The sequence below is a fragment of the Melozone crissalis genome, unplaced genomic scaffold (assembly GCF_028551555.1).
Source record: "Melozone crissalis strain CALT ecotype California unplaced genomic scaffold, PUWL_Pcris_2 ptg000016l_1, whole genome shotgun sequence".
Taxonomy (NCBI): domain Eukaryota; kingdom Metazoa; phylum Chordata; class Aves; order Passeriformes; family Passerellidae; genus Melozone; species Melozone crissalis.
In genome coordinates, this window is record NW_026535794.1 from 9971155 (window position 1) to 9992596 (window position 21442).

Consider the following 21442-nt stretch of genomic DNA (forward strand, 5'->3'; position numbering starts at 1 on the left):
TAAATCTCCATAAATTATGTGCCAGCCTTTGCACGCCTGTTCCTCTCCCTCGTGTGCGCGTCCTCCAGCGCTGCAGGATCTCACCGTGCGTTCACTGAGAGATGCACTCACAGTCTATCATACCCCCTAGTGGAAAAGGATCTCAGAAACAAGTGCCAACATGGCTCTCTGCACTCCTGAAGATGAGACATAGAGCTGATGCCACATGGAAATGATTTGAGGTGGCATCTCATTTTTAAGATACAGGCAGAGTGCAATTTCTCAAGACTGGAGGAAGACAGGGAGATTAGGATTGGCTATTTCCAACATGAAACATTCTCTTAATGACCCTATTTAATAAAACAGGGCTTGCCTTAATAAAGCTCAGATTTGAAATTAAAGTCACCACTTGTCTATATGTTCATTTCAAAATCCTTTAATCTCTGGAGGTTAAGAAAAGCAATTAGTAACGCTCCAGAGGACTATGCAAAGCAAATTTTATAGCAGTGAAGGTAATTGTCTCAGGAAACGTTTGGTGGGCTTGAACTAATGACTTGCAATGTGTACACATTTCTATGCCTTCTGTGTTTAAGAATTTGAAGCTTATGTCCATTGTTCATATTGCACTGAAGCCTCCTTTTCACCTTCTCAATTTTGGAAAAATTAAGATGCTCATGTTGCTGTAAATGTTTATATACCTCTATATATATTATATATAGAAGTATATAAACATAGTTATGTCAAATCAAATCAATGGGGAAAAGCACATAATTAGCAGAGGCATTTTTGTACTACATTATGTTTCTACAGCATGAATTACAGAGGAAAGCAAAGGCAGAAAATTTCAGCTGGACACTGACACACAATACATGAATGGATTAAGAGATGTACACTGGCTATTTTTTTCTCCTTCTGATATTCAGAGTAGCTGTAAATCAGCTGACCACTTGATTCAAATTTTACCAACATTTTTGACCAGAACTGTTGACCAGACTTTATTTTGTGAAGCATTGCATCATAACGTATTTAAATTACAGAAGCAGGTACCTGACTGAGCTTCAAAGATTCAGGAAAGCTTGCAAAGGATGTGTTGTGCTGACCTGCTACAAAATAACATCCCTGAACTGTTGAGTAGAGAATTATTGATCATCACTCAGACTTAATACTAAAAAGACACACATCTCTCACTCTTTAATATATTTACTGTTCAAAGATTTGCTTCACTTTGCACCTGGACTGCAGAAATATCAATGTGGAGCTGTATGTCTTCTCACATTCCTATTGACAGGTATGTATGCACAGCCAGTGATCAATTTAAAAAATCTTTTTCTGTTTTAGCAAAATGAGTTTTTTGAGCCCTTCTCACGAAACTCTCAACATGCTCCCTAAAGTGCAGAATGATGCACAGTGTTCCAGAACACCCTGCAATACAGTAATTAATATATTATCTCTTAATATTTATATCCTTCATATACACTAAGCAGGAACAGTTTGCACCATTCTCTGAAGTGTTCTTGCACTAAACACAGCATAGACAAAGTTAAAGACTTGTTGTCCTGGCATTCCACCTGGTCTGACAGTGACCAGGAACTAAAGATGGAAAAGCAAAATCCCTGCTAAGGGAAAGACACTAATTACAGTGCTCACCAGGTAGTCCCTGATTTCCTATCAGCACTCGAATTTCATTGCAGGGGTTTTCACCAGGCAGCTGGGAGGCATAACAGGTAGACCCCAAAGATTAGAAAGGTTGACAGTTTCAGAGCAATCACATCTTACAAATGCAGCTACATGGAAACAAAACTTGGGCCTGGATTTGATGGTTGCAGCCCAGATTTACTTCTGCAAGTTACATTCTTCATAAATCAGATATGAATTATGGTGCATTATCAGGTGAATTATAGTGAATTATCAGGAAGGAATTATTAGGTGTCCAAGTCTTGGACACCTTGTTGTGCCCTCTTCTCTCCCCCTGACATGATAAGCACTGAGGAATGACTGCACAGAGCAGCATTTCAGGGGCAGAGAAGAGGCAATGACAAGGTGCTCAAATAACGAAATGCCTGACACACTACTGTCATTAGAATAATTTCCAGACTGAAGTCACAGGAAAGGGATGACAGGTCCAGAAAGGGACACTCTCCAATAACAGCAATCCTTGTCTGGTGGGTCTCTGATACTGATACTAAAAGATGGAGCTTTAATTATTTTACATTAATCATTAATTTTGTATTAATCATTTAATCTATATGCATCAAAATTGTGCTAAGTACACTGATCCTAATTTACATTGCAAAAGATGATGAAAGAGTATTTTAAAGATTTTACAACTTGCTTCATCTGAGGTGAAGATTATTTTGCTAAGCCTACAATTTAAGTGATTTAAAAAAGAGACAACGCTTAATTTAGAGATTGATGCTACACTCAGTTTGCCCTATTTTTATTATTCACAAAATGCAACTTTTGATGATTACTCAATATCTATGAATAATTTGCAGAGTTTTAAAATAATTTTTCTATTAATCTGTCACAAGCCATGAAACTTGACATTTTCACCACACTGAGTACATGAAAGTTGCCAGCTTTGCCTGCCATGCAAATAAGGTTCTTAATTACAGTATTTAAAAGAACAAACCATACAAGTGCTATAATTTCTTACGGTAAAAAAAACCTGTTTGGACCCTGCAAGGGTGGAAGAATGGTCTCAAAAAGCTTCTTAAATGCACAGTGATTTTTCTTCCACTCCCCAAGGATTAAGCTAAAGTATAAAATTTGTGTCGTAAAAAAAGGAAAAAAAACATTTATATTTCCATTCTCCTTCTTTATTCCTTTGTATCTACAAACAACAGACATTTTTTATATTCACCCAGTAAGCCTTCAGTGCATTTTACTGGCCTCAGCCCTACTCACCCTGTACACACCTGTGTTGTTAATGGAACTGGCTGAAAGCACATATAAAATTTCTCTGCTGGGATGACAGTCACCTTTTGCTCTGCTTGCACAAGTGACTTTCAATCCTTAATGAGGAGCATGACTCACATGTTAGGGCTGTTACAAAGGTACAGGTTCAGAATGTTCAGAGCTTTGATAGGATCCATGAAGGACACAAATTTCTTGCATCAGTATTAGGCAGCACAACCAAAGGAAAAAAAAAACCAAACCTTGCTGCAGTCTTAGTTCAAAAGGCCACAAAATTCTGAGTGCTACAACCAGAGCTCTCCTGCTTGTCCTCATAAGGACCTGTTGGCTTCTCCCTTAGCTCTGAGAACAACAATGAGATTTGTTCTTGAGGCTCCCCTGCCAGCTGTGAGGTAGAGATATTTCCTTGGCAAAGGAGGCACTGCAGGTAGAATTTATTGGGCTTTTTCAGTTGCACCTACAAATGCCTATTTGCTCTGTCTTTATGGCTCTTAAGGAATACAAACTCTTCCACAAGCAGGTTGTAATTCAACTTATTGACCTGTTTATGCAATATTTACTGGCTAGGCTGTAACAAAAATGCAAAACAATCCTTTATCTTTTTTGGCTGGGTCAGCAGGTCTGTAATGCTCATGCAATCCAACCATCCAGGTCACAAAATGAGAGAAAATAATGTGTGTACATGATTTGTACTTCTAGGAGAATCAGGCAGCCAAGGGCAGGAGGATCAAGACAGACATAGACATAAAATTCTTTTTATATTTCTTCTAAGAGGTTATTCTTTTAAACAAATCCCTACATGAAAACCTTTTTTTCATTTCTAATATTAGTAATTCTATTTGTGGTTGAAGCTTTAGTTCAAGAGTGAGAATCACAGTTCTCTGTTTCTATTCTCGTATCTGTCATCAAGCCCTGTGCCATTTTAGGGAAAATGAAGCAAACTGCCTTGGCTTTCAATCTACCCATCTGCAGAATGGGAATTATTACCTGTCAATAATATGTGAAGTGTTATATAAATCAAATGCATTGGCACACATTCAATGACTTGCTTGAAAGAAAGGAGTATACCTTGCCTACCCTATAATGTTATGAACTTTGATTTTATTAAAAAAGGAATATGATGGCATTCTCAGTCACACAGAGAGATGAGTAGCAGAGAAATATGAAGTTAAAAAAGGTTAGACTTCAGAAGTTCACATATCTGTAAAAACTTTCTCTTGAGCAGGGACCTAGGAGCTCATGGAAATATTTCAGTAATAGTGGATTCATTCTGCTTTTGATTACAAAGGTGCAAATCCTCTGTTTTAATGAGATGAAATGTTGTAATGGAAAGCCAAGCACCATACATATTATTTATAAGAATCTCCTTAGATTTTTATGGTCTTTCTCTTTGCAACCTAGAATTCATAAAATGCTGCAGGCCAAAAAACTTCCTGTTACTTAAATGATTTTTATATTTTTCTAGGAGGAATGTTACAGTGGAGAAGGCAAAATTATCTTGGTTATATGCACATTCATTTAAGAAAAGAACACAAAATGTATTGTACCTCAGGGGGAAAAGCCACAAGACTAATGTAATGCTAAGGTTGTGGAATAACTCATTTTTAAGTAAGGAAATGCATAGTTTAAATTTTCACCTTTTTTTTTTCCCTATCATCATTCCTCTAAAAAGTGATGAATCTCTATATTATAAATTAGTTGTCAAATAAGACAATATGTACCAGAAAACACAATGTAATTTCTTATAAGTGCCTGCATGCACTGATTTACAGCAATACATTTTTCATGTAATTTGTTTCCCAGACTCATTAAATCTGTGGGAGAAGTCAAGTTTGAATAAAAGGGGTTCCATTATTCCTGAGCTATGCTTTTATAACACTTTAAACAAGATTATGTCAAATAACCACAGTTATTTGTTTGCTATTTAAGATCAGAGAGCAGATGAAAAATACTGCTCAACTTTCTTGAAAGGTCTACCTTTTTACTGAGACTAAGCATGGTATAGGTCAAAATGAAATACAAATCTTGCTTAATAACTGGACAATAAATGGAGTTGAAATAAAAAAAATATTTCTAGTTAATTTACAGCATCTTAAGGAGAACAGGATGAGTTACAGAACATTCCTCTCAGTAAATCTAAATGACATAGACAACAGAATCCAGAATCTGCCAATCTGGAAAAAAAAATTTGCAAAAATTTTAATGCACAGACGTTCAACATACAACACAAGAAAAGATTAATCACACCAAATAATGGAGAATCTGTACAATGAAGGGAACTTTTCAAACACAAACCTAACAAGACCCTGGTACCTGTCCTACCACTGCTCAGTGGTTAAATAATCCTCCCTCACACTGTCCTGCCCCTCAATAATTTCCTCAGTTGTTCACATTTAGAGCATGCACACACCACATGTCATAACCCATCAGCACAATGGAGTGAAAATGCCAAGTATTGTTCCAGTGTTTAGGTTCTGGATGACTGAATATGATTAACTGGTTGATTGAATTTTTCAGGTGTTATAAAAGTACCATGACAAACAATGAACAAAACCTACAGTGCATGATTAGGACACGACAGCCAATGCACATGTTTATAATAGGTGAGGTTGGGAGATCCACTCACCACTCTGCCTGCCCAACACTTCCAATTTGGAAGTATTTTAAGCTGCTCCAAACTTTCACCACTTGGTTTGATTTTCAGATATCTTCCTCAGTTCAGGTTCTTTTCACTGGGATGGTTGGCTGGCTTTTCAAATTGTATTTATTCCAGCCCAACCGTTCCAGCTCTTCCTAAGAGCAGGGATAATGGTAGGCAGGGTTTGGTTGTGTAAGGCCTGTTCTTTGAAAAGGAGGTGCAAAATGTCTCTAACCCCAGTTCTTGGAAACAAGAGATTTGAAGTATGAAAAGAATGTGCTTGTAACTGTCCTCATGATAAGCCTTCCAAATTCAAGCTTTTGTTAAAATCACCATTTACACATAACTGTTAAAAAACTATGGACATGCTACTGTATAACAGGAAAAGTCTATGATACTTCAAACACAGAAATGCAACCTTTCTTTATCAAATGTTTTTTTTAATAGGATCCTTGAAATCCAAAGATGAATGGTGGCCAAGTAGTAGAGAAGACCTTCATTTCAATTTTATCAGACTTCAGGAGGTATGTTGCAAATGAAGTATGGAATAATAAAGATGTAAAGGTTCTCCTGTTACTTTAAATTCTGCTGGAATCATTCACTTCAGACTTAGACTCATTCTTAGTTCATTTGAGGAAAAAATAATTTCAGGAATCTATTTATTTATTTATTTCTGTTAAAGGCCCTTGCCTGAATGGAGAGCTGATTGCTGGGACTGCTGAATGCTCAGGTAATGGAATGCTCAGCAGATTGGAGCCAATGGGATTCTGTCTCAGGGTAAGTTTGTTTCAGAAGAGGCTGAGTAAACCCTGCAGTGAGACATCACACTGGACACCTTGTAATGGTAGAAGCTTTGACACTAATCTTTTCATGCATAACTCCAGCTCTGGATGGTCCTAATAAAACCCCATGTCTCATATGAGTTAAATATATCAATTCATGTTAGCCAAGCATTTTGATAGTGCAGTGAAGAGCACTACGGGAAAAGAAATCCAAACCAAAACAGAAGGAAATGGGGTTTCTGACCTCAAAGCAGAATTTGAATGAAGTGCAATAAATAAAACCTGAAGTCACACATTGAACAATGAAAATAAAATGAAACATTGAAGAGCTACTTATTAACTGAGGATTTCTTTTCTGCTCATGAAATAAAACATTTGGCTATAGAAAAATATATAGATGTGATTCAATATTTCAGAAGTCTATCATAATTAGTGTTATTGAAAAGATTGGCCACCTGAACAAAACAAAACAAGAAAATGGCTTGAGTTCAGTCCAAAGTCAATTTTTTGTTTATTCTCATCACCTAAATAAGTCAAGCTTAGTTAAATTTTGAAACGAGTTATTACTTCAAATTTATAGTATTTTCTTTTCAAAATGTGAAATCACATTGCTGTGTCTGCTACAAAATTTGAAAGATATTAATCAGCTGAAGTCTTCATATGGTTTCCTTGTATAGCTTCAGTTAACCTGAATTTTTCATTTTTCATATAATGAACTATTTAAGTAAACCTGAATTCACCTGTAGTCCCAGTGGGGGTGGGGAGCACTGTGAGGGGAAAGCTGAACAACCAGCCTGAATCCTGGGTGTTGGAGATTCAGACTCTGAAAGATGAGGGATTTGGTCTTTTAACTTAGTTTTGGATTCACAATATAAATCCATCAATTCATGATAAGGGATCAGTGGTTAAATGAAATGGCTTTGCAATCCAGGATGTTATATTAGATAATCAAAATCAGCCATTTCAACTTAAAAAAAAATCTATTTATATTAGCATTTCATATTTAGCCTAAGTGTTCTGCTCACTCTTAACATTATATATATAGATTATATGGTTATATAGTGAATTGTTACATTTCAAAACAACAGCAGCAGATTGAGATTAATGTAGTTTTATAGAATGAATAAAGAATGCTGTGCTAGAGGTTTTCTGCTGAAAAAATATATATGAAAACGGAAATGCTGGTAAAGTTAGCACATCTCCTGAAAGTTCAGTTCTTTGAGTACTGAGTTTTGGTATATTAGAAGGCAAAAATGAGGAAACTGCCATTAGATAAATGGGTGGGGGAAGCTAAAGCAGAACAAAATGGGAAAAAAAGAGATACCTAGAGTGAAAGATCTTCAATAGCAATTGGGAAAATCATATCAGTCTAGAGAGAATGTAATATTCAGCTGAAAATCTCACTCTTAACCGGAGGCTGAGAATGGTAGGATATAAGGCCTGAAATACTATGAAATCAGAATAATTTGTTTTCTTTCCATACAAAGGTATTCTCCTAAGGTCAGAGCTGATGTTGGCAGAAAATACTCCAAATGTGAGAACATTAAATACATATTGAAAAATTATTTGAATTCTCATCAGAAACCAGTTAAGTAATTTACGCACTAATCAATGACTTTGACTATTAATTCTGTGTCCTTTCCACTACTTTCAAAGTTGAGCTTGGAGATTTTTGTATTTTTATTATATTTGGATGTTTCTTGATAAAATATCATGTTGTGAATAACTCAATTATATGAAGAAAACCAATGTTGCAGATTGCAAACACATATTTTTTAAAAGAAAATAGATATAAACCCTCCTAAACAAAAGTACCCATCTGACTTCAATCCCTGATACCAGTCCAACAATCAATCACCAGGGGCATTGGACATCCATAATTAGATTATAAAATCATAACTATAGTAATTTTACGTCTGCTTGCATAATTACATCAGCATGCTAATATCCTTTTAATGGTCTCTAATGATGTAATAAGAAATAATGGAATTTATTTGACAGCTACATAACCATTAACAAAACATATTAAGAATAACTATTACTTCCATAAAGATTCAGGCTGTATCCAAAAGTGACAACTAACATGTTGGATCTTATTTTCAATGTTGAAATATTTCTAATTATGAATTCCCTAAATCTATTCCCACTCATCTGCTTCACAGGGCGAGCAAAGTTTATGACAATGTGAACTTGACAACAAATCAGCTGCAGAGATGGACTGAATGCTCTGGAAGACAAGCCTGGGGATATCCTGTGAACTGAAGTCTATCCTTAAAGTTGGCAGGATTGTGAAAGACAATTTTATCTTCATAGAATAAGCTGATTACTACCAAGCACCAGCTAATCAAGAGCTAATACAGGGTGTTGGATTCCTATCCATGGCAATTGTTCACTTACTTAACTTCAAAGCACAGGGAAAAACTAAAAATGTAGGCAAGAGGGAAAGATATTTTGCAGAGAAAACTAACTAAAAGCAGTACTTTATTAGTGAAGCAGTTCCTTTAAATTCTCTTTGGTTTTTATTGTTTCCTTTTTTTGTGGTTTTTTTTTTGTTTGTTTGTTTTTGTTTTTATTTTTTTTTCCAGAGAAAAGGACTATAAACTGGTATCTGAGAATTTAAAGAAATTTAAAATAACTCACCACTTACCCTTTCTCCTCAGTTCTTGCACTATTCCTATTTGACTTTCTCTATACTCTCAAATTAACCATGTGATTCTCATTAACATGTCATTACTCTGAAATCTTTGCAATGATCTAACAAGTCTAAGTCTACACTGTTACTTTCTAACCATTGTGAATTCTTGGACAGAAAAGAGAGAATTGAGAATTCCAGACCAATCAAATACTCAGGTCAGAGTTAAAGGAGGCTAGTATGACAAATTCTCACCCCTTTTACAACTCCTCTTTCTGGCTGAAAGTTTTTTCTACATAACTTCCCCATTTTTACAAAAAAATAAAAAAGAATCTTTAAGGAAAAGGGTACTTTTAGCTGCCAGTGAAATAAAATAAATCACCCATGATGCCTTATCCCAAGTAAGAAGCAGATTTCCTGGGAAATATTTCTTGATATGTCAGTGGTGACTTGGACATGACGTCAGGTTTTTCATGGAACTCCTCTCCATGAGACCACAGAGAAGCTAACCAGAGTATTCAAATTTGTACTGTTTTCCACTGATGGTGGTGCAATGTCAAGAAAATAACAAATCCAAAAAGTGTTCACTCTTTTCTTGGCAAGGTCTTTGTCTAAAGCTTCTACTACTGGTTTACCTACTGGTCAGCTCCACCTTCCTTTAGCACTTTATGGGTTTAACCTGAGTCAAAGCATCTCATTCTCTTGAACAAAAAAAAAATTAATTATGGATGAATTCTTCATTGATTTGAGATTTAGGATAACCCTTACCAGATTTATAGATTTTTTAAAAGGCAAAGACTGATAAAAACATTGTATGGATAGAAACATTGTATGGATGCTCAGTCCTGTTTGAACTTCCTGTAATTCATACCAGAATTTTAAGGTACTGACCATACAAGTATTTTCACTACAGTCATGTGACTGCATATTAATAGAGGCAAAATATGCAGCTAATTCTGCACATTAAAAGAAAGGTCCATCACAGCTGGTTACGCCACTGGAAGGACATTTTTATCATTATTATTAAAGAACAAGTCTACAGCCTATCAACTGCAAAGTGTTGTGATTTATCAAATGATAAAAAATAACCAAAAGACTTTATATTAAAAATTAGAAAGGTAGGTGAAAGTGTTCTTGTACTGTAAATAAATGAAGCTAATGAAGCTGAACCCCCTGATTCAGCAGAGAAATTATCCATGGGATTTCTCCTTTAAATATGCAGCAGGTTTTATCTGCTAGTGTCCAAATTCAAGGGTACAAATTCTCCTTACAAGAAAGACAATAGAATACCATATTTTTTTCAATTTATAAACTCAGTATTCATGAAATACAAGCAAAAGACATTCATCAAAGCAAACAAAATATGGCAATATTTTCCTTCTCAATAACTAAAGCCAATATGCCTGGTATTTTCCAGGTTTCTGAAAAGATTTTCTCACTAGTAGTCCATTTCTCCATCCAAATATAGTTATAGAAGGGGTACAATTTTATTGGTTTTTACAATCAAGAATAAACACTTCCACTAAAGACAAAGCATTATCGGTCTATGGTTTTAAAAAGAGAATTAAACAATTAATTCCATTCTGCAAATGAAAATCAAACACTAGTTGATGGCAGCACAGGTGGGGCTGAGACAGATGCTGCACTTCAGCTACCCAGACATCAGCTATCCTGTGTGCCCTCTGTTTTATACAGAGAGGATAAGGTTTTGTGAAGTACTTGTTTCTTCCAAAATGCCTTCAGAAAAACCTCAGTCTAAAACTCTTTACTAGACATGGCAGATCATAACCTCCTAGTTCATGACATTAACATGCAGAGCATTCATCAGTATGAATCATAGGAGGAAAACCAGTGCTCAGCATAGCTGAACTCCCTGTGACTTGTTAAATAATAGCTGACCAAAAAGCATGACCTAGTGTGCCATGTGCCAGACTCAAAGCCAGGCACCCAAGTTTTATCCATCTCTGATGTCATCTCTGGGTGAAATTACCCTTCAGAAGACTTTACTTGCCTAGAAACTGTTAAATAAAGTTGGTAATATTTGTATAGAATTTGAAACAGATTATTTTTCCCTATGAAAGAAGAAAAAAAATTAATTCTTTATAATTTTCTCAAAATAATTTGTTCCCATGCATAGGGGATGTTACAAAGATCATCAATATTTTTTCCCCTCTTGCCTGTTCTCCTTAATTTTGACAGTAAAGATCAGATATTTCCTTGTAAGACAAACTATTCAAAAATAATGAGACATCCAATGAAATAAAAAAGGAGAAAATCTCATGTACATACTTGACATCATCGAAGACACTCATCTGCAGCTTCAGGAGATCTGCCACTTCCTTTATTAACTCCAAGCCCTTTTCCACACTCAGGGGGCTGTTGAAAGGGAGCAAGAAAACAGAGCATTAAAAAAATGGAACTCATCAATACTTGAGAGGCTAAAGGTCCCAAAAGAGTTATCACCTTGGCCTCTTTGAGTCTGAAAGCCATCACTAACTGTATTCCTGTCACATAGTGATCGTGATATCAAGGGAATTGGGATCAGGTGCTTCTTCAGGCATGATGAATCACCTGAATTTTCCAGCAATAAGACAAACAATAAGGTGCAAATGGAATTGTTAGGAAGTGTAATGGGCCCATGATGCAGCTACCAGTTCATCTCAGTCCTCAATAAAAAATGTAATAAAGTAAAAGGACAGAAAGAAAGAAAAGGATTGACGAGACAAGGAGGGAAACAAACAATGAAAGTCAAATTGCAAGCTCGGTATCAAATGGACAAGTGAAAAGCATATTTTTAAAATCATTAGATTTTAAAATGAATCTTTGCCCAGTGAAAGGATACAAAATTATTATGGATTTGAAAGTAAACAATGGAGCAAGACACATAGTCCAGAGGATACTGATTAGATACATAGGATTTAGCTTGGTGCGTGCATACACTGCTAACAGAGACCCCTTTAAATCTTTTTAACCTTTGTCAATGCCACATTTACATTTTTTAATTTAGAAAACAGGTTGCAATCAAGCCTAACACAATATGACTGCTATCATTTTAAAAAGCACTTATCCAGATGCAAAATTTGTATTTGCAAAAATTTCAGGTTATTAGAGCTGATACAACTCTAAAGATGTATTAAGAGCATTCCCTCCCTAATATACAGATCCTACCTTGCTAAGTTGTTCAGTACTGTGGAACCAAATAAAAAAAGTATTAGGAAAGAAGAAAGATGCAGAAATGATATAACAGTGTCCAGTGAAAACAACAGAGACAACATTCTCTATCTAAATTGTGATCATAGATTTATTCTCAATATTGTTAAAGCCCCAAAGACCAAAAATTATACCTTACAAGCATATCTAACTTATGCCATGGTAAAGCAGAATCAACTTTCCTGAGATTAACTCACAGGAAAAAAGGTTCTGTATTTGTTCCTCTGAGTATTTAAAATAAGTAGAAGAAGGTGCCAAAAAAGCATGTAGTATTAGACACAATCTTTTCAACTGGACTAAGATTTTTCTCAAAGCTTTTTCCAAAGGTCACTATTTCTACCTCAGAGTTGAAGCTTTTTTATCGAATTTTACATACTGATAATTCATTGCCACTATTTTATTTATTGTCTGCAATGAACACTGGGGGTTTGGGTTTTGTTTTTCATTGGTTTTCTTTTTTGGTTGTGAATTTTTTTTTCACTGGTTTCTGCATGCACTGCCCTAAGGGCACCTCTATTTAAATAATGGGATATCTCATGTGGATCTTGGTTAGCATGGAATTGCTCAGCCTCCCTTCATGCTACTAGCCCAAAATGCTCAGGAGACCTCCTGTCACACAACCAGAGGTAGCCCCTCTAGGCACCAGATAAATATAGAGATTTTCTACATTTCTAAGACAGAAATGTTCTTCTGTGAAAGTAACAAAAGAATCTGATTGATTGTGTAAGGAAAAAAAATGTACTATAGATTATTCATAAAACTGTTATATTTCAAGGACTGACAGTGGATAGAAATGTGATTATTCTCATCGCTATGAAAGCAGATTGTCATAGTTACTCTGGGGTTTATGTGTTAATTAAATCTTTTCTCCCAAAGAGGCTGGCTTAAATTTTACAGAAATGATTGGTGTCAGCAAGTGGGCTTTTACTGTAATAGCAAGCCTGATGCAGGCAAGGCTGCTGTGTCCATTGGTGCTGCTTTTTAACCAAGGGAGCCTCAACCTCCTACTCCCAGCTCACCCCTCCCTACTGCCCTGAAAAAGCATTCCCCAGCTTCAAAAACAAGATAGGCTGCAACAAGCCAATGCAGCAGCAGTAAATGAGGGGTGTAATCAGAGCATTTGAATGCTACAAACCAGCAATAATGCTGGAGGGGAAATGGGTGAGAAAATGGTGCAGGAAGGCCATTGTTTTGCAAACCTGAGCATCCAAGAGCAGTCTTAGTAACTCTCATGCAATATCAAACTCAAAGACAAAGGCTCACAAACTCAGATGCAGTTTGATAGGCTAAAAAATTATCATTCATAATAGCACAGGAAAGCTGCAGGATGAGTATTCTATGGTACCAATACAATTGCTGATCCCACAGTCACATTTGAGGATTCCCATTAAGAATTATTACAATCATGATATTTACCAATGCAATTTTTCCAACTTCCCAAGAGTGGAAAATACAGTTTAGTACTGTTCATTACAGTTCTATGACAGCTGTGTTGTAGGACAGTAGAATATTCAAAACCTTCCTCTAAAAATGCCCAGCCATGATTTTTCCATGCTCAATTAAAGCTTTGCTTTTGTTTAGTGTTTCATTTTGCTCATTCTTGCATGGTTTGCATGGTGATTGCCTTTAACTTTGTTTACATGGAGAGAACTACACCATTTCCACCAACACAGTGCTAACCAAACTGACCTTGTAACAGTACTGTTCACCCACATTACCCATCTGACTTCAGGCTTTCACAAGGACAATCTTTCAAACATCACCTGCTCTCCCACCCATGACCCTTCACTCATCGTCAATGCAATCACTCAATACTTGCAGAAAAGATGATATTTGTGATTTTTTACATACTGTCCTTAGTGTTCAGCCTGCTCAATTCAGTTTCTGTATTAGAGAGTGGGGTTTTCAATAGTCAATGTTTTGTCTATTGACTGTGAGGGTTCAACAACTACGAAATTAATTCAATAGGAAGTGTTAGGCAAACCAAGAAAGAAAGACAAAAATAAGTGTTGAGATAAGTGTCTCACAAATAGTGAGACACTCTAGACTGAAGTAGAAAGAAGGTTCTTTAGATAACCCTGACAATTGAAATATTTTATCAAGGCCAAAGACTTGGAGAAAACTTGTGGGTAGTGTTCACACTGCTTTATCTGATCTGTAAAAATGGTCAGTGCAGTTCCCAGTGGGGGACCTGGGAACTCCTTCGGTGCTGGGCCTTGCTGGCACTCCAAGCAGTGCAGTACAGCACAGAGGGAATCCTTGGGCTGTGGCCCCTCGCATTCCAGGGCCAAGGCAGGTCCAATTCAAAGCATTTTCTTCCAGGAGTGTGTGATAAGGTAGTTCAGAACACCAGTAACAGTGAATCCTTAAGAGAGAAATCACAATTTAGATATGCCTCAGAGATACAAGGCATGAGCTGGTAAAACAACAAAAGCACAAAAAGGACCTCTCATGGACGCTATTTACATTTTCCAAGCTCTCCTGAGGAACCCTTTCTATGTCCAGGAAAACAAATGGTTTCTGCAGTGCCTTTAACACCCTGCTTGATGGCCACTGGAATAGGCTCCCAAGTCTCAGCAGAGTTCAAGAAGTGTTTGGACAATATTCTTGGGCACATGGTGTGATTTTTGCGGTGTCCTGTGCAGGGGCAGGAATTGGACTTCTGTGATCCTCATGGGTCCCTTCCCACTCAGGGTATCCTATGATTCTATGATTTGATTTTACCACTACTTTTTTTTTATTGCCTTGAAGGTTTCTGATCACCTTTAGGCTAGATTTTGGCCTTAAGAGGAGTCAACTGCTGGATGGTAGGGCACCTTTTTGCAGATTATATAGATCTTGCCAGCTGACATCTTGAGACAGTGCTTACTTTAGGTTTCCTACCTTTGCTGTCATTCCATTTGCTGTAGATTTCTCTTTTGCACCTTCTTTCAAGGTAACTGTAATAACAGCAGCTAAAAGAAAATGTGATACATCTCACTGTTTAAAATAATTCTTTTGAGGTCCTTTTTAAGTTTCCATCTCCAGCTCTCTTGGAAGATGAAAAGATAGTCAGAAGGTATATAAAATTCATGTATAATGTACTTCCTTCCATTGCTTTATCTTCTAATACCATCTCTGAGTGCTACCCTAATTGTTATTTTTTTAGTTGATAGATTCAGACCCTGCTGCATCAGGAGCAGAACTCTGGCTCACCCAGATGCCAATTTCTATCTCATATTATTGATAGAATAACTTTGACACACTAATGACAATGATTAAATAAGTGGAGAATGAAATATAAATATTTCCTTTGGGGTTTTTTAAGATACATAGATTGATATATATAGTTTCAAAGTCTTTCAGAGTGTCATCTGCAAAATATTTCACTACTGTTTTTGTTTGATCTCACTTTTCAGGGCAGGGCTCTTGCACTGTTACACCTCCTGGAGAATATGGCTTATACCTCTGCTAAAAACAGACAATATTATATGGTAGTACTGCATTATCCCTTCAGATGAAATGACTCCTCAGCTCAGTTCAAGACTGATTTCATGATTTAACATCATGACATAGTTGTGAAAATTTCTGAATCCATTTTAATAATGTAAAAAAATAAATCATCCAGTTGAGATCTACTAGATTAACCTAAAATAATCCTGAGCCAATCAGCTCCCTCTAAGTCCATCAGGAGTTTTGTCTAACACACAAAAAAACCTCAAAAACCCAAACCAAACCAAACAACCAAACCAAAATAGGCAGGATCTAGCCTATAAAGCTGTTTTATTTATAGATGACTCTGAAATGAAAGCACAGGAATAAATATGTCTTAACTTTAATGCGAGCAGCTGAGCACTTCTGAAAATTAGTGCAATCCATTTAAATGCTCAGGAGTGGATTTGGAAACCCAACTTTATGTAATTGTCAAAGTGTCTCCACAAAGTGTACTGGACATTGAATACCAGAAAATTAGATTGTCTGGTGAAAATAAGATTTTGTATCTTCCAGTGTCTAGGTCCCTCCCAGTGAGAAAGCTGAAAACAGAAATATTTTAAGAAACAATCCACTTACAGAGGTAATTTAAATAATAGAACACTGAATGATAATCTTCTTCTGCTATTGACTATTAAGATTTAACTTTTCAATTTACAAGAAAAATGCAGTGATGAGAAGTAATTTTTAAAATCTGCTCCCAGGAAGTTAGCACAACTTGGAACAACCCCATTAAGTGAGTTTCTCCTCAGTTCCAGATAAAAATGTATAGTAATGCTAGCCTTTTTTATTATTATTATTATTATTTTCAGTCTGTCTAAACAATTCCACTGTCTTCAGTGGTTTTCTACATAAATGAGAGAATGCCTGTAGCTAAACAAGTAACTAATAAGGAACAGAATATGTCTTCATCTGGGAGAGGTCTCTCAAGTTACCCCAGTCAAGACATCCTCCTGATCTGCAATTCCACTGTCCATAAAATGAAGGCAATTACACCAAATTTCCTTGTCAGCTGCCTAGCATTGTTATATAAAAGACAATAATGTTATTATTTGACTTGCATCCATTCTGGATCTAACAGCAGAGGCACCAACACTATTGGATCTATATACTACTCCCTACCAAATATGAAGGGGATGTAGTAGCAAATACTATGCCACCTGAAAATTAACCTAAAAACTTCACTTATTCCCCTACCAAAGATTTTGTTCCAAACTACATTAGCACAGGGCCTCTGACTGATTTTAGAGCACATTCTGCTGATTTAGAGCATATTTGGAGCACCCTGATCCCAGTAAAGTTAAGCTCTGCCTCATTGGCAAGTTGGAAAGTCCTGCTGTGGGCAATTAGAGTTGGAGACCAGTCTAATGGACGAGACTTGCTTCATGAATGGCCAGTTAGACAACTTTAACAGAAAAGTAGTGCTGAATATTGGATGCTGATCTCACAACCAGTTCAGCTTCATGCTCCAATTCTCTGAACAATGTTACAAATGGATTCCACGTTTTCAAGAAATTCCCAAGATTAAGTACAAATCTGATGAGTGAGAACAAACATTTTGAATAATGGCCTATTTTTGACCTGGACCTAATGATTTATGCATTCAAGGCTCAAAGTTTCCCCTTCTGGTTAAAGAACAAAAAGGAAGCATGTAAATGAAGGCACAGGAGGAGTTCTGTGGGGACACTGGCAGCACGGCCAGCTCTGCATGCTGAGCTAAATGGAGCTCAAACTCTAATATGAGCCAGTGGGCAATGTCAAAGGGAACAAGAAGAAAAACAGAAGTAAACAATGATGAAAACTATATGCTCTGTATTTCCCAACATGCCTGTCAAAACAATCCCATAAATTGAACCATTTTGGTAGCAAGAAATCTGATGCAGTTATACAGATGGCTTGATTGCTGGCGTTTGCCAAGCCTGCTCTCAGCCCAAGGAGAACAACATGTAGCTCAGTGTTATGCTGAGGTTATGTCAGTCTCACAAGCAGTTGCTCTCACTTGCTTTTCCTCCTCCCAATTGCCAAGTGCCATTGGAAACCCACTTATTGAAGTCTGAAATGCTCCCTTAGTGCAGTCATTCAAATTATGTATTGTCTTTACCAGACTGTACCTAGTGCCCTTCCAATACTCTGTTTAGCAATTGTAATGCAGCACTGTGATGGACATCCAGTCAGCCCTGTCAGATTAATTCAATTGAATCATTTTCTGCAAAAATGAAGAATAATATACAGTACAGAAATGGGCCTGACATTGGAAATTGCACTCTTTAAACCTAAATGTCAGTCTAATCCCCAGTAAAATCTCAAGAAAGGTAGGGCTCAATACACCTAAAATTTGCTTAGATCAGAACACAGGCAATGATGGCCAGTTTGTCCATTTTCAAGAGTGATGAGCACTACAATAAAATTGCAAGGCATTTCCCTACAGACTCAAAGTTGCCTGAATGCTTAACTACAGTATCCTCCCAGCAGTAAGTGTATTTTCTGGGCAGGTAAATGCCACTCACATCCAGCCTCTTTTGCTGTCCAAACTCAAGCCAGGGGCACGGACACTGCCATTTATCTCCCATGGAGAATATTCAGAAGTTTGGCTACACCTGACCTCAGCTTGAATAGTATTTAATACACATCTTAATCAGAGAATGAAGCAGAGCTTGAAACCAGCATCTAGGACTTTTGGGAAGGAGACATTTTATTCAGACATGCTGACTTTAAAACCATTTTCAATTCACACATGCTCAAAAAACTGTTTAGACCAGCAGTCTTCCTTACTTCTGAGTACTGCAAGACTAAGGTCCTCTTCTGTGCATTATTTGTCCTTCTCTGATGCTTTTAGACCTGAAGACAAACCACTGGGCCATCACAAGGATGATGGACAGTGTTACCTCACATTTCTGGTACACAGAGCACTCTTCCAGCATGTGGAAGTCTAAACTGCTCAGACCAACTTCAGTAAGGTCTCTTTCATCTCCTGCTTCACCTTCCAAGCCCCACAGTAATAAGCAGAAGACAGACAGAAAATCTTAGACCCAGTGCCTGTCAGCAGAGCAGCACTAGGCACACTGGATCCCTGAACATCCTACTTGTTTGGCATGTCTCAGTGAAACAAGGAGATATTTTGCAGTCTGGGCTGTCTTCTGGAGTCTTCAAAGATCTCTTCTAATCAGTGGAGGAAAGAGGGTGTCTAACCTCCCCGTGTGGGTATGTCTTCACCTGTCTCTCAAGAAGTTCAGTGATGTGAAATGAAGTGGATGACATCCCTGGGGAATATGTGCAGCATCATCCAGCAGGTTGGTACCTAAATGAGTCAGTCTGGCTTTCACTCTAAATTCTGAAATAGACACATTTCAGCTTTACACCTAGAAATGTGCCTTAAAGGGAAAAGATATTAAACACATGGGTAACAAAGCACATATCCAAAGCTCTTGAAAACAGAAGCTGAATGGATGAAATCTGTTGAAGAATTTAATTTCAGTAATCAACTTTTATTAAACAATTAGAGCTACACACAGATTATGCCCTGCAGGCCAAAGTGTTGGGTTAGAATTCTAAGATTCTTTCTCATTTGGTTCTTTATTCCACAGATTCACTTGTTAGCAAAAAAAAGTGTAACCAGAAGACCTGCCTGGATGAGTTCACCAAAGATTCATGGCTTCTTGTGGTGGTACTTTACTATAGGAGCTAATCTGAGTTTTGATCTGAAAAACATAATTTTCTTGGTCCTGCCTACCACTATATTTATTCTGAGTCTTTATATTTAAGAATTTTTAACAATCATTCTCTTAGTGGACACAAACAGGAATGTCTTTCACACTGAAGATTTTTTTAGTAGTGATCTGAGAACTGAGAGTAATTTTTACACAGTAAAATTACTGAGAGTAATTTTTTTCCCCTCTAGTCTTTTTAAATACTGAATTTTAAGAAAGATGAATTTCAAAGTTTAAAATAATTATTTCAGGAAGTTCCACCTGGCCACTTCTCAGTAATATCTTTGTTTCAATTGACATCAAATCAGCTTCCTGTCACTGAGAGAGCAACAGTCTATAATAGTATCACTTAACATGCAGCATAGTCTCCTTAGTACTGAAGATAAAAAGATAAACCTAAAAAAAGAAAAATCAAAGTTCAGAAATATGAGTCTGGAATACCATATGGAATGCATTAGAGAGTCAAATAAGGAGTCTGTCTTTGGATGAATAATGTTGAGGACCAGTTTTCTCTGGCTGCTAACACCATTTGGCAGCAGTATGGACTTTGACTGGTGCAGGCAAAATCCCTGCTGGTGGGAAGCAGGAAGGGGCAGCCTGGCCAGCTCCAGCCAAGCTGCCATCCTTCCTCCATGCCTGGAAAAGAGCAGGAATGTCTGTCATGGGGCTGAGGCTGAGTGATGAAACTCTGACATGTGTGGAGGTATTTCAGAGCTTCAGCAAAATGTCTTACAGGTGTGCTAGGAACTGTCTATTTGCTTATTACTTGCTCTAATGAATACAAAATATTAAATATTAAAGATGGGGAATGTTGAAACAGGTGACTCCTGCATTTTTAACCACCCACTTTCATGGGTCAGTGTCAGGCTTGATATCTTTCCCATCCTACCTCTCCTCTCAATGCACTGCTTGGCAAGGAAAAGTGGAGGATCTGGAATGCCAGGACCTGGACACTGCCTGTCATGGGCAAGGGGCTGGTGCACACCAGCCATGACTGCTCTGCCTGCTAAAAGCAGTCAAGAGAAAAGGATAAAGAGCAGGAAAGCAATTTGTAGTTCCTGCTGCTGGGATCAAGAAGGAGTGAGAAGAGCCATGCTGAAGGAAACACATTCCCAGCAGTACATGCTCACCCCAGACCCTGAGTCAGCTCTCAGCAGCAGCCACCAGCACAAGACTGGAGGTTTTTTAGACCACCTTGAACATGCTACTGCCTGATTTTCTAAAGCTAGCACTAAATACAAGATAGCTCAAAAGTAAGTGTTAAGAAATAAAGTCCAAGATAATTCTGTAAAAAATTCTGAGGGAGGGTAAGAAGTGATCAGCTGGGATCTGCCTCTGTAAGGACCACCTAAAAATCCATCTTTCCTGGGAAAAACAGTGCTTGGACAAACAATAAACTTTAGTTTCTAATGAACATAAGTTCTTCTGTTTTCTTTTTCTTTGGCTTGGGCATTGTTGTATTTGTTAGCACATTTACAGCACTAACAATCAAGAAAGAAAGATTAAAAGACACAAAGAGAGTTATTCAATAATTGTATTCAAAAAATAGTATTTCCTCAGTTCCCTGAGCAAAAACTTAAATAGTGAAATGGTGTCTATGAAATTGCCATTATTCAGGCACTTGCCCAAAACCCAGTCAAAAAGTAGTAAAATACAGATATTCTATCCCTGGAGTACTAGGAACACCTGACCAAATAAATGAGAATATAATACATGAAAAAATCACTAACTGATTCTTTCTCTGACTCCAGAGGTCAGGAACAGTTTTCCTTACACGATCCTCATGAAACACATGAATCTTGTGTTTAAAAAGAGTATCAGTCAAGCCCTTTCCATGAGTCACATGTGCACTATAGCCTAGGCCAAGAATAGACAGATATCAGAAGTGAATTCCTCTTGCCTTATACCCTGCAGCAAGAGTATTCCTTCTGAAAATAAATAAGATTATGGTTATAATTCTAGAAACAATTAGTTAATGTGATTATGTATCTGCTTAAAAGTTAGAAAAATCCCTCTTTTAAAAAAGATCTCCTCTTGAACTCTTGACCTCAGTGATATGTTGTTGTCATTATATTGCAAGGGTTCCATATTGCTAGAGTTTCATACC

General features: G+C 37.0%; 1 protein-coding gene across 1 annotated transcript in view; it reads right to left on the reverse strand.

The window, feature by feature from the left end:
- PTPRN2 (protein tyrosine phosphatase receptor type N2) overlaps positions 1–21442 on the reverse strand; it is a 634421-nt gene that overhangs the window by 351777 nt on the left and 261202 nt on the right. Inside the window, exon 10 of the mRNA XM_054274266.1 lies at positions 11237–11323. Within this exon, the coding sequence (XP_054130241.1) occupies positions 11237–11323 (87 nt within the window). The remainder of the gene's footprint in view (positions 1–11236; positions 11324–21442) is intronic.